Raw genomic sequence first — 13,368 nt, forward strand, 5'->3', positions numbered from 1 at the left:
TCGGCTCATAGACTTGCATTAAATACGGTTCCCGAATACGGCTGAGTGCGGGCGCCGCGATTAAGCCCCGCCCCCCTCCTCCCAACCGTATACGGGAACCGTATTTAAGAAAACGTGGTGTGAACCCAGCCTAATGCAGAATATAACAAATTACATTATATCATAAAGATATAGGAGAAGATTTATCAGAACCTGTGCAAAGGAAAAGTTGCCCAGTTGCCCATAGCAACCAATCAGATCGCTTCTTTCATTTTGCAGAGGCTTTGTTAAAAATGAAAGAAGCGATCTGATTGGTTGCTATGGGTAACTGGGCAATGTTTGCACTGCACAGGTTTTGATAAATCTCCCCCATACTCTCTAGGTTTTAGCATAACTTCTAAGTGACCGGTGTTGCAGCCTTTGGCCCATATACAGTGTCACCACATGCCGCACATAAGGTCCTGTCACATACCCCCATAACAGAGAGTACCACAATATACTAAATGGTCCTTGGAGAGTCGACCAAGCCCTTAAAAGGGGTATTTCAGTGAAAAACATTTTTTTAAATATATTTATACATATCAACTGGTGCCAGAACGTTTAACAGATTTGTAAATTGCTTCTATTAGAAAATCTTAATCCTTCCAGTACTTATTAGCTGCTGAATGCTACAGTGGAAATTGTTTTCTTTTTGGAACACAGAGCTCTCTGCTGAATCATGAGCACAGTGCTCTCTGCTGACATCTCTGTCCATTTTAAGAACTGTCCAGAATAGGAGAAAATCCCCATTGCAAACATATGCTGCTCTGGTCAGTTCCTAAAATGAACAGATATGTCAACAGAGAAGTTCTTTTCTGTCTGACCACAGTACTCTCTGCTGACACCTCTGTCCATGTCAGGAACTGTCCAGAGCAGGATAGGTTTGCTATGGGGATTTTCTCCTGCTCTGGACAGTTCCTGACATGGGCAGAGGTGTCAGCAGAGAGCACTGTGGTCAGACAGAAAATAAATTTAAAAAGAAAAGAACTTCCTCTGGAGCATACAGCAGCTGATAAGTACTGGAAGGATTAAGATTTTTTTTAATAGAAGTAATTTACAAATCTGTTTAACGTTCTAGTACCAGTTGATTAAAAAAAATAATAATAATAATTTCACCAGAGTACCCCTTTAACCCCTTAAGGACGCAGGACGTAAATGTACGTCCTGGTGAGGTGGTACTTAACGCACCAGGACGTACATTTACGTCCTAAGCATAACCGCGGGCATCGGAGCAATGCCCGTGTCATGCGCGGCTGATCCCGGCTGCTAATCGCAGCCAGGGACCCGCCGGCAATGGCCGACGCCCGCGATCTCGCGGGCGTCCGCCATTAACCCCTCAGGTGCCGGGATCAATACAGATCCCGGCATCTGCGTCGGTTCGCGATTTAAATGAACGATCGGATTGCCCGCAGCGCTGCTGCGGGGATCCGATCATTCAGAACGCCGCACGGAGGTTCCCTCTCCTTCCTCCGTGCGGCTCCCGGCGTCTCCTGCTCTGGTCTGTGATCGAGCAGACCAGAGCAGAAGATGACCGATAATACTGATCTGTTCTATGTCCTATACATAGAACAGATCAGTATTAGCAATCATGGTATTGCTATGAATAGTCCCCTATGGGGACTATTCAAGTGTAAAAAAAAATGTAAAAAAATTTAAAAGTAAAAGTAAAAAAAAAGTGAAAAATCCCCTCCCCCAATAAAAAAGTAAAACGTCCGTTTTTTCCTATTTTACCCCCAAAAAGCGTAAAAAACATTTTTTATAGACATATTTGGTATCGCCGCGTGCGTAAATGTCCGAACTATTAAAATAAAATGTTAATGATCCCGTACGGTGAACGGCGTGAACGAAAAAAAATAAAAAAAGTCCAAAATTCCTACTTTTTTAATACATTTTATATGCAAAGTTTTTTATATGCAAATGTGGTATAAAAAAAAAGTACAGATCATGGCGCAAAAAATGAGCCCCCATACCGCCACTTATACGGAAAAATAAAAAAGTTAGAGGTCATCAAAATAAAGGGATTATAAACGTACTAATTTGGTTAAAAAGTTTGTGATTTTTTTTAAGCGCAACAATAATATAAAAGTATATAATAATGGGTATCATTTTAATTGTATTGATCCTCAGAATAAAGAACACATGTCATTTTTACCATAAATTGTACGGCGTGAAAACAAAACCTTCCAAAATTAGCAAAATTGCGTTTTTCGTTTTAATTTCCCCACAAAAATAGTGTTTTTTGGTTGCGCCATACATTTTATGATATAATGAGTTATGTCATTACAAAGGACAACTGGTCGCGCAAAAAACAAGCCCTCATACTAGTCTGTGGATGAAAATATAAAAGAGTTATGATTTTTAGAAGGCGAGGAGGAAAAAATAAAAACGTAAAAATTAAATTGTCTGAGTCCTTAAGGCCAAAATGGGCTGAGTCCTTAAGGGGTTAAAGGGGTACTTCCGTGGAAAACTTTTTTTTTTTTTTTTTTTTTTAAATCAACTGATGCCAGAAAGTTAAACATATTTGTAAATAACTTCTATTAAAAAATCTTAATCCTTCCAGTACTTATTAGCTGCTAAATACTACAGAGGAAATGGTTTTCTTTTTGGAACACAGATCTGTCTGCTGACATCATGACCACAGTGCTCTCTGCTGACATCTCTGTCCATTTTAGGAACTGTCCAGAGTAGGAGAAAATCCCCATAGCAAACATATTCTGCTCTGGACAGTTCCTAAAATGGACAGAGATGTCAGATGAGAGCACTGTGGTCATGATGTCAGCAGAGAGCACTGTGTTCCAAAAAGAAAACCATTTCCTCTGTAGTATTGAGCAGCTAATAAGTACTGGAAAGATTAAGATTTTTTTATAGAAGTCATTTACAAATCTGTTTACCTTTCTGGCACCAGTTGATTTACAAAAAAAAAAAAAAAAAAGTTTTCCACGGAGTACCCCTTTAAGTCCCATCCCTTTTTCTATTTGATGGCATGTACCTGACTGTCTGGACAAACCACATTGTTAGCAAATAAGAAAATGCAGAATGGGTGAAAAGTGGGAAAACAAAACACTGGGCCTTTCAGTCTTGGCTGGTCAGCACTATAAGGGGGTCCAGTATAATCTTGGCTTCTTTGTCTTTGTTACCGCACTTCTTATACTTTTTGTCTGTTTGGCTTTTGACAGTTGTGATTTACTCCACGCCCAAAGAGGAATCTGAGGTAAGTAGTTCTGTAGGATTGGGTGCGTGACTGTACCGGAAAGAAGCCAAATGTCACCCATCGAAGTCTTGTAAGGTCTTCAAGAAGACACTGCATAGTTTTTTAAAGCAAAATTGGCGCTGCCTGGGAATCATAAGCCGTGTGGACATGCCCTTAGATGTAGTGGTCAAGTGTTTTGTTACAGAGGGGGGAACTCCCTTTGGTACCTCCTTGGCGCCTCTGTAATGGAATTACAAAGTGCGGATGGGTTCCCTGAAGGGTGGGCTGTGCTCATTAGAGGGTTCAAATCAATGAACATTGATGATATTTACCGTATTTTTCGCCGTATAAGACGCACTTTTTCTTCCCCAAAACTGGGGGGAAAAAGTCGGTGCGTCTTATACGGCGAATGCACCCCTATCGCGGCGGTCCCTGCGGCCATCAACGGCCGGGACCCACGGCTAATACAGGACATCACCGATCGCGGTGATGCCCTGTATTAACCCTTCAGACGCGGTGATCAAAGCTGACCTCCGCGTCTGAAGGGAAAGTGACACTAACCCGGCTGTTCAGTCGGGCTGTTCGGGACCGCCACGATTTAGCCGAGTTAGTGCTTACAGGACACCGGGAGGGACCTTACCTGCCTCCTCGGTGTCTTCTCCGTTCAGGGATCCCCTGTATGGCCGGCGCACTCCTTCCTCGTCATCACGTGCGTCGGCGTGCGTAACAACGTGATGGCGGCGATGGAGAGCAAGGATACCTGGCCGGCAGCAGAGACGTTCCAGAGTGTTGGGGACACGGCGACAGCGATGGAGCGACATCCAGGGCAGCAGTGACGGGTCCGGAGCGGCGGGGACACGTGAGTATTACCTCCTATGCAGTGGTCTTCAATCTGCGGACCATCAGATGTTGCAAAACTACAACTCCCAGCATGCCCGGACAGCCAACGGCTGTCCGGGCATGCTGGGAGTTGTAGTTTTGCAACATCTGGAGGTCCGCAGGTTGAAGACCACTATTGGGTTCAAAATCTTTATTTTTTTTAGATTTTGCACCTATAAATTGGGTGCGTCTTATACGCCGGTGCGTCCTATAGGGCAAAAAATACTGTATATTTTTAATTTAGTCATCTTATGAGCAAGTTAAAGCATCAGATGATGGCTTCAGTGGACTTCGGTTGCGGAATCCTATTGAAGTCAGTGGGGCTTGAATTTCTGGCAAAATGCGGAATTGGTACAGAAATCGTGTGTAATGCGCGTGGAATACATGCAAAATTTGTTCAGGATTAAAAATTTACTTTAAAAGAAGGCCACCTTTTTAAGGCCGGGTTCACACGGCAGTATTTGTGCACCGAATACTGCACCAAATTCCACATGAAAATTCTGCATGAATTTATAGCCAATACACTTCAATGAAATTCCTGCCGCAGAAATTCTGAAGTGTGAATGGGACAGCGGAATCCCATTGAAGTGTATTGGCTATAAATTCATGCAGAATTCAGTGCAGAAAATCCAGGACCATGGTGGGGGGAGAGTGGGGACATTTGTTGCCCCAAGTTGGATGAATGTAGGGGGAAGCTTCTGTGGTAGAGGGTGTGTGATGTACGGCAGAAGGAATTACCCTAGGGGCAGATGGCATCAACCCCTTATATTCGTGATGCCAGGGCGTGGTTTATCCTCAATACCACCCGAAGGTATACCACTGGATCCTGGGCTAGGCAAGGGGGCAATAATGACTCCGACGCCAAGTTACGGACAACGGTAGCTTTACTGAGTGACAGATGAGACAATCTATACAGTTCAGCCAGGGCCCACGGAGGTGACCGGTGACTTCAGAGACCTTAAGGGCTTGCTGGGACTGGGACAATTTAGTGCAAGCCATGCTGACTTGACAAATGACTTTGACTTGACTGACTTATGACTGACAATGCTGTGACTTTAGCTTACAGTGGTCCCTCAAGTTACAATATTATTGGTTCCAGGACTACCAATGTTTGTTGAAACCATAACTCTATGGAAACCTGGTTAATTGGTTCTGAAGCCACAAAATGTCATCCAAAAATAGGAAAAGGTGAGGAGAAAAAGTGAGGATTAAAGAAAAATAAGTAGATAACTAATAGAGATAAAGTATATAAACGTAAGAAAGATCTGCTGGAAGCTGGAAATCACTGTCAATGTCAGTGTTTCCCAACCAGGGTGCCTCCAGCTGTTGCAAAACTACAACTCCCAGCATGCCCGGACAGCCGTTGGCTGTCCGGGCATGCTGGGAGTTGTAGTTTTGCAACAGCTGGAGGCACCCTGGTTGGGAAACAATGGTTTATGTAGAGGACAGGAGCTTCTTCAGGGTCCTATACAGTACACAGTGTCCCAAATGGAGCCGCTCTTACTTGGTGTCCAAAAAAGCAGCTAACCCTGGCACAGGTAAGGATTAGTACAGAACTTGTAGTTCCTCCCTGTACTGTAGGGGGCGCTACCAGACAGCCAGTCAGTGCATGCACTTCAGTAATACAGGTGATTTACCAGTAAAATGCCCATTCTGATTGGTCAGTTGTGACATGTTTCACAGATCTGGACTGTCCGTACATTGTATGTTGAGTCTGGTTTCAAGTTACAATGGTCCAGAAAAAAACATTGTATGTTGAAACTATTGTATGTTGAGGCCATTGTAAGTTGAGGGATCACTGTACTTGTAGATTTGTAGCTTATGGCTGCAGACTTGACTTGAGGCCTCCTATGACTCCAGACACACTCCTAGACTCAACTGCACTGGACCTCAGATTAGCAGAAAGAGAGAGAAGAGACTCCTCCCAGGACTTTTATTGGGGAGACTCTGGTGGGACCCCATTGGTCACCCTTAAGTCACCTGGTCACTGATACCTCCTGGGTAACAATGACATGATAACTTACATGACAACTGAAGATCACATGGGAACATTTCTTAAAGGTATAGCACTTCTTTACACACTTTATTCTTTATTTGTCTTATTCCGCGCAGGAGGACTGTTATTCTTGTTGCACAAAGAATGAATGCACAGGACTTATTATCCAATTTCAATACAATTCTACTCACATCCCATCTACAGAAGAGGAAATACCTGAAACAGCCCCGAAAGCAGTAAAAGTGGAGCAACAAAGTGGGAAAAGCGAGGTAAAATAAAAATGACACTCATCTATATCGATCAAGAAATACATGGGCCAAACCAAAACTGCCTAAAGTCCACAAGCACTATACAAAACATATAACCTACAGAAAAATGGTGCTGGATACAATATACAGTGGTCCCTCAACATACGATGATAATTGGTTCCAGGCGGCCCATCGTATGTTGAAACAATCTTATGTTGAGGGACCACTTTTAAAACTATACATGGAGGCACGTATGATGCTCAATGATACTCACATATCCCTGCCGCTCCGGCCCACCGCTTAGTCCACCGCTTCAGCCGGTCAGTTTGCCGCTCCGGCCCGTCAGTTCGCCGCTCCTCTGCTGCCGTATCACTACGTTGCTGCTGCCCTGCGCCGTCACTCTCCGTCGCCATCATCACATCGCTGCTCACGCTGCCCCTATTGGACGGTGGGGTGAGCGGCAACATGATGAAGACAACGGAGAGCGATGGGGTAGGGCAGCGGAGACGAAGTGATGCGGCAGCAGAGGAGCGGCAAACTGACGGGCCAGAGCGGCGGGGACATGTGAGTATCATTGAGCGGGGCACATGAGGCACATTAAACGGCTATCCGGCGGCAGGTGAAGCAGTCAGCGCTGCCAGATAGCTGTTTTTGCAATGGCCCCAACACACAGAAGCATCGTATGTTGATGCTGCATTCAACATACGATGTCCTCTGAGATGCCATCGTATGTTGAAACGATAATATGTCGGGGCCATCATATGTCGGGGGACCATTGTATAGCTTAAAGGGGTACTCCACTCCTAGACATCTTATCCCCTATCCTTTGGTGGGGTTTCTGAATGCGGGGGTCCTGCGGCTGGGGACCCCCGCAATCTGTCCTGCAGCACCAACTTGTCATTAGCTGCACAGAGCAAAGATCGCTCTGTGTCTGATGATCGTGATGTCACGGCTCCGCCCCCTTGTGATGTCATGCCCTGGCCCCCTCAATGCAAGTCTATGGGAAGGAGCGTGGTGCGATCTAAAACTTATCCCCTATCCTGCGGAGTATTTTCTGTCCACAATACTTCTTCTTTAATGTTTTTTCCCCGAGTTTTCATGAGTCATTTAGTAGTCTCTTTTTCTTTGTGACATGGTCTCCATCATGCTGTAAAAAACATTGTTCATCCCTCCCTGGATCATTGGGAGAAGTTTCTCTCGGTAGATGTTTCGATACCATTCTTTGTTCATGGGAGTGTTCTTGGGCAAAAGTGTGAGTAAGCCCATTCTCTTAGATGAAAAGCCACCCCACACAGTCTCAGGATACTTTATTGTTGGCATGAATCAATATTGATCAACAATACATGGGTCCGTTTTACAGGTGATGGGACAAAGGTCAGAAAGTGCTGGCAACTCTTATCCCCATGAATATAATGGTTCCGATTGGGGGTAGACTAATTTCGACTTTTATATGGTAGTTTGGCAAAGAGATCCTTGAGATGTTCCATGAAATTCATCAATATTTAGGTCGTGTCCCTCACAGGTTACCATCCTTTACATAACTTTAAAGGGGTACTCCGGTGGAAAACTTTTTTTTTCTAAATCAACTGGTGCCAGAAAGATAAACAGATTTGTAAATTACTTCTATAAAAAAATCTTAATCCTTCCAGTACTTATTAGCTGCGGAATACTACAGAGGAAATGGTTTTCTTTTTGGAACACAGAGCTCTCTGCTGACATCACGAGAACAGTGCTCTCTGCTGACATCTCTGTCCATTTTAGGAACTGTCCAGAGCAGCATATGTTTGCTATGGGGATTTTCTCCTACTCTGGACAGTTCTTAAAATGGACAGAGATGTCAGCAGAGAGCACTGTGCTCGTGATTCAGCAGAGAGCTCTGTGTTCCAAAAAGAAAACAATTCCCACTGTAGTATTCAGCAGCTAATAAGTACTGGAAGGATTAAGATTTTTTAATAGAAGTAATTTACAAATCTGTTTAACTTTCTGGCACCAGTTGATTAAAAAAAAAAAGTTTTCCACCGGAGTAGCCCTTTAGATAATATTGGTGCAGTCCATATTCTTTTCATAGTGGATGAATGTGGGAAATGCTTCTATGCTGTCATCTATTCATTATTCATCTTGTTCCATCCAGGACTGTCAAGCTTGTTGCACAGAGGATGAGTGCACAGAATTTATTATCAACTCACCTGACTCCCCATTATCAGAAGAGAAAAAGCCAGGGACAGCCCCGGAAGCAGTAATATGGGAGCAGCAAAGTAGGGGTAGAAAGGTAAAATATAAATTATACAAATCTACAGTGATCAACAATACATGGGCCATGGAGTCTTATTCCATATATGATAGGACAATGATCAGAAAGTGCTGCCCACGCTCGTCACATACACGATGGATCCTACTGGGGTGGACTCATTTAGACTTTTTATATGGTAGTTTGACAGAGATCCTTGAGATGTTTCATGAAATTACATGACTTTAAATGATATTGGTGAGGTCCATATTCCATTTATAGTGGAGTTCAGAGCCTGAAAAGAAAAAAGCAGAAAAGAAGACATCTCGAAAGCATGTGATTAAGGAAGAGCCACCAACCATCCTTCAGCAGAGTTACTACTTCGAACATGACCTACGATGCACAAATTATGAGGTGCCCAGGTGAGATAGTGAGGGTAAAACAACATGGTATTTGTTTTCAGTCCTCCTCCACCGTAAGCGAGGGCAGAAAAACTAAAGTTTAGGCCCTGCCTCTAGCTCTGTATCTTGGGTTGTTGGTTTTGTTCCCCATACTGGATTATTAACATGTATCTATCGATAGGAGATAAGTTGTCTTTCACTGGAAACCCCTTACTGGGTACTGCTGCTATAATTAACTTATCCCCTATCCACAGGATTAGGGATAAGTAGCTGATTGCGGGGAAAGGGGGGCGGCTAGGGGGGTTCTCCTAAACGGGACCCAGTCCCGCTCAGTCAGGAACAGATGTTGTCTACCTCTAGACGGCACGTGCTTCATTAATTTAAATGGAGCGTGTGCCATCTAGAGGTAGACAACACAAGCTCCTGACTGAGCAGGATTGGGTCTTGTGCAGAAAATTGCGCAGGGGGGGGGGGGGGCAGGGTCAGCGGTCGAACCCCCCACCATCAGCTACTTATTCCTTAACCCGTGGATAGGGGATACGTTAATTCCCCTTTAAATCTTATGAGCAGTAATATGAGCTCCCCCCTTCACATTACTTGTTATTAGCCAGTTATTTGTATTTTGAATTTTCTGCTTTGGGTCCTGTTCAGACATTGTTTGTGTCTGAACAGTTTCTGTCTTAATTCCCCCTGGGATGGGTAGAGTTAACCTTCATGATTTCAGCACTGGGAGAATATAAAAGGCCTCAAGGTGTTGTTCTGTGCTGGTTATTATACCTGTACTCTTACTATGTTGGCATTATGTTTACTATGTCTGTCTGTGCACAAATCCTGAATTTCAACCAAGGTTATTTGTTCTGTCTGATATATAGATTTTAGCCTGCTTTATTTTAGTACATTTGTCGGGTTTTAGTATTTTGTATGTTCATTCTGCATTTGCCTTTTGATGCCTTATTCTGTATTCACACTGTGCGTTTGGTCAGTCTTGTTTATACCTTGTTTGATCCTACATCTCTTAGGATAGAATTCTGTTCTGAGCCTTGGACTAATCCATCTATCTAGGAGTAAGTGAGTCTTGTATCTGTACCCGTGTTTGCTTGTATTTAGGATTTTTATTTCCCCCAAGGCTAGTAATCTGATTACTCTGTGGAGAGTGCCCACTAGCTAGGAGCCTATTTGGCTTTGGTATTGATGTCCCTCCATGCAGTGGGGTGTTTAGTGTGTTCCTTGTTCTGAGTCCAGTGTGAACAGTGCTCTTGATTTCCTGGTTTAGTGTTCTGACATTCAGTTAACCTGTTTATCCCTGCATCTCCTGGTTTTGTCTTCTGTAAACTTATCCTCATATCAAGTCTTCTATTATCATGTCTGCCGTTAATCTTGTTCCCGGTTTCTGAACTGTATGTTAGTATGCTATTTCCTGCCTTGTTTGTATTTATATAACTGTTTGTTGGTTATTGTATTCCTGTTATGTTCCTGATTTGTTTCCCGACATGTACAGTTGGTTTGTTTTGTTTGACTCGTATGCCCATGCTTTTTAGCGCAAGGAAGGGAACGGCTCCAAGTTGTCAATCTGTGGTATAGGGCAGATGGGCAAGTAGGTAGGGAGGGTGGTTTTTAGGGATAGATTTTGGGCTCACTTCTCCCTGCCCCCCTGTTCATGACATTACTGGCCTCTCCCTGAGTAGACGGAAGGGAAGGTGGAGACAGGGATGGAGCTCTGAATGTGACATCACAGCTACAGGGAATGAGCACAGCTGATATGGAGAGATCTGTGCTGAATGGCTAATAACATTATATTAGTAATTATACTAATACTAATTTATTATACTTTTTGACACCACACACATGTTGTTTCTTTCGTTTGACAACCCTTTTAATTGCTTTGTATATTATACTGCAATACTTCTTTTACACTGACCTGCCAGGTGGGGCATATTATAATCACTTACATGGTAGACTTGTTTGCCTTTTTAATAAGCTCTTTCTTGGCTGCCATAACAACCTATTGTCACCCCATGAATGGGTACCAGTGTTGCCGACATGGCATTTGTTACCAGTCCTCCACCATAGACGAGGGCAAAAAATCTACAGTTCAGGCCATGTCTAACTCTGTATCTTGTAACAGGAAAAATAAAGTTTGGACTAAAAAAAATAGTGGCTGCGAGGGGATCTGGAAACATGATAGATTTCGGGAGGATGAACAAGCCCCCAAGTCCCGAGAAGAGCTGATAGCCACATACGGATTTGACATCCGGGCCTGCGAATATCCAGCCAAGATTTTTTCATGTAAACCAACAGAAAAAAGGTATTTTGATCATGTATAAGAAAAACAAATTTTAGGTGCTCTGAGTCCTCCTAATAGCCAGAAACGTATGACACAAGTTATCTTCAGAGGATAAAATATAAGCGCATAGAAAACCTGCAACCACAGACATCTGGGAACAGCCCTGCATCCTCCATACACATTAAAATATTCCTGTCATTTAGAAAAACATTTGATGTGTGACAGAGACATGTCATAATTATTGATCGGACGAGGCCTCAGCACTGAGACCTCCATCGATCATGAGAACAAGCAGAGAGAAGCATGCTGTGGCCCCATTATGAGTCTATTGCTTCAAGCCAGGGAGTGAAGTGTGCAACAACGTGCTTCTCCCTACTCGTTTTCTTGATCAGTGGGGTCTCAGCACTGTGACCCTGTCAGTTGAAAACTTTTGACATGTCTCTGTGAGATTGTGTCACAGTGGTGCCGATGGGGTGGCAAAGGGGGTCCCTTCCTCTTTTTAATCACTCAAGGGGGCAAAACACCATCAAAAGCTATCAGCTGTGTACTGACACCTATCCCTCAAACACATGTACACCCGGTTCGAAGGAGCATACTTGTGTATGTCATGCAGTTAAGACTGCCTACACATGAGGATGCCCCCTCTGTCCAGGCCCAGCAGTCACACCACTTGTAGCAAATTATTTTAATATACAGTGCGTTCAGAAATTCTTCAGACCCTTTCACTTTTTCCACATTTTGTTATGTCCATTAAAAATTAAAGTTTTTAGTTTTTTAGCATTTGAAAAAAAAAAAAAAACAAGTTGTGAAAAGATGAAAGGGTCTAAATATTTTCTAAATGCATTGTACGTAAATGTTTGGGGGGGGGGGGCATATTTTAATGGGCACTGTCATTAAAAATATTTTTTGCTGTTGCACCCCTTCTGGTAAACAAAAAAAAATCTTTCTAATGTACTTTGTTTAAAAAATGGAGATTTCTATGTTTTATTTGTGTTTAAAAAAGTTGCCACTAGGTGTCTCCCCCCATCTCTTGCCCAGACTTTGGACTCCTGCTGGCCTGGCAGAATTCCAAAATCAGGAAATGCAGTCTGGAGTGCTGGGGGTAGGGGGGGGGGGTGCTGCTGCCTTATCCAATCATGGCTCATCTCACACTGAACTCCTCTGGGCTGTGTGTAGTGGAGTGGGGGAGGAAGTTCTCCCCTGTATGGCTTCAGATGATGTCACACTTCCTGGGTAACGCCCCTTCCCAGTCTGTGAATCTGACTAAGACTGAGCAGAAAATTCAGAGCAATATCAAGGTAGAAAACTAAAAAATAATTAAAAAAAGTTATAGGAGGATTATAAAATGTAATGAGATCATGAGAGGTACTCTTTAATGCCCTTCAGTTTGTCTACAGAATCCTCCATTATCTAATGTCAAGTCTGGACATTGATGTGAATTGCTGTTTTTAGCAAAGGTATAAAGTTCCTTCCTCTATTATACACAGAAGCTGTCCTAAGAGAGAAAGACCCCATAGAGACCCCAGAAAAAGACAAGAGAGACCATCTGGTTTACCTTCTCTAAATAGAGCCTACAGGGATCTCCTAGATCTTCACAGCAGACAGTGTCCTTCTAAGTGTACATATTCTGAAGCACATATATACAAAGAAGAGCGGTCATCAAATTCCCCAAAATGAGACATCAGATACTTGGCAATTGGATAAAGGAACAAGCAGACGATCAAAGATAGCCTACTCCAAAATGAGCTGTGGTGGAGATTTCCTATAACAGTGCTCAAAGAAGTCATAAAAGAAATGATAGAACTGCAAATGGATATGAAAACTTCATCGCCACCATATGTCCATTTGTTCTGCTGTTGGGAATTAAAAGTGGTAAACAGACCAATGTCAAGGAGTATTCGTTCATGGTAACTTCTTTAACTAATACACGTACAAAAGATGTAGGAGGCACTCACCAGTGGGGTAACGTGAAAATAATTCTTGACTTTATTTAAGACATACAGGAGCAGGAATGGACAAATATGGACGCAGTCCACCAAGTGCAGGTAATAGCTATTTCACGCTGGCTAACCGCGCTACATCTACCCTGAGGTGCAGGGTAGATGTAGCTGCAGGGCAGATGTTA

The 13,368-nt window shown here is 43.2% G+C and overlaps 1 protein-coding gene across 1 annotated transcript in view; it reads left to right on the top strand.

Moving 5' to 3' along the window:
- Positions 1-13,124, top strand: part of LOC130367833 (protein CASC3-like) — a 26,682-nt gene extending 13,558 nt beyond the window's left edge. Inside the window, exons 3-8 of the mRNA XM_056570684.1 lie at positions 3,195-3,229; positions 6,200-6,352; positions 8,463-8,600; positions 8,841-8,980; positions 11,085-11,264; positions 12,731-13,124. Of these exons, the coding sequence (XP_056426659.1) occupies positions 3,195-3,229; positions 6,200-6,352; positions 8,463-8,600; positions 8,841-8,980; positions 11,085-11,264; positions 12,731-12,920 (836 nt within the window). The 3' untranslated portion in view covers positions 12,921-13,124. The remainder of the gene's footprint in view (positions 1-3,194; positions 3,230-6,199; positions 6,353-8,462; positions 8,601-8,840; positions 8,981-11,084; positions 11,265-12,730) is intronic.
- Positions 13,125-13,368: the final 244 nt, after the last annotated feature.

This window comes from Hyla sarda, chromosome 4 (assembly GCF_029499605.1).
Source record: "Hyla sarda isolate aHylSar1 chromosome 4, aHylSar1.hap1, whole genome shotgun sequence".
NCBI lineage: Eukaryota > Metazoa > Chordata > Amphibia > Anura > Hylidae > Hyla > Hyla sarda.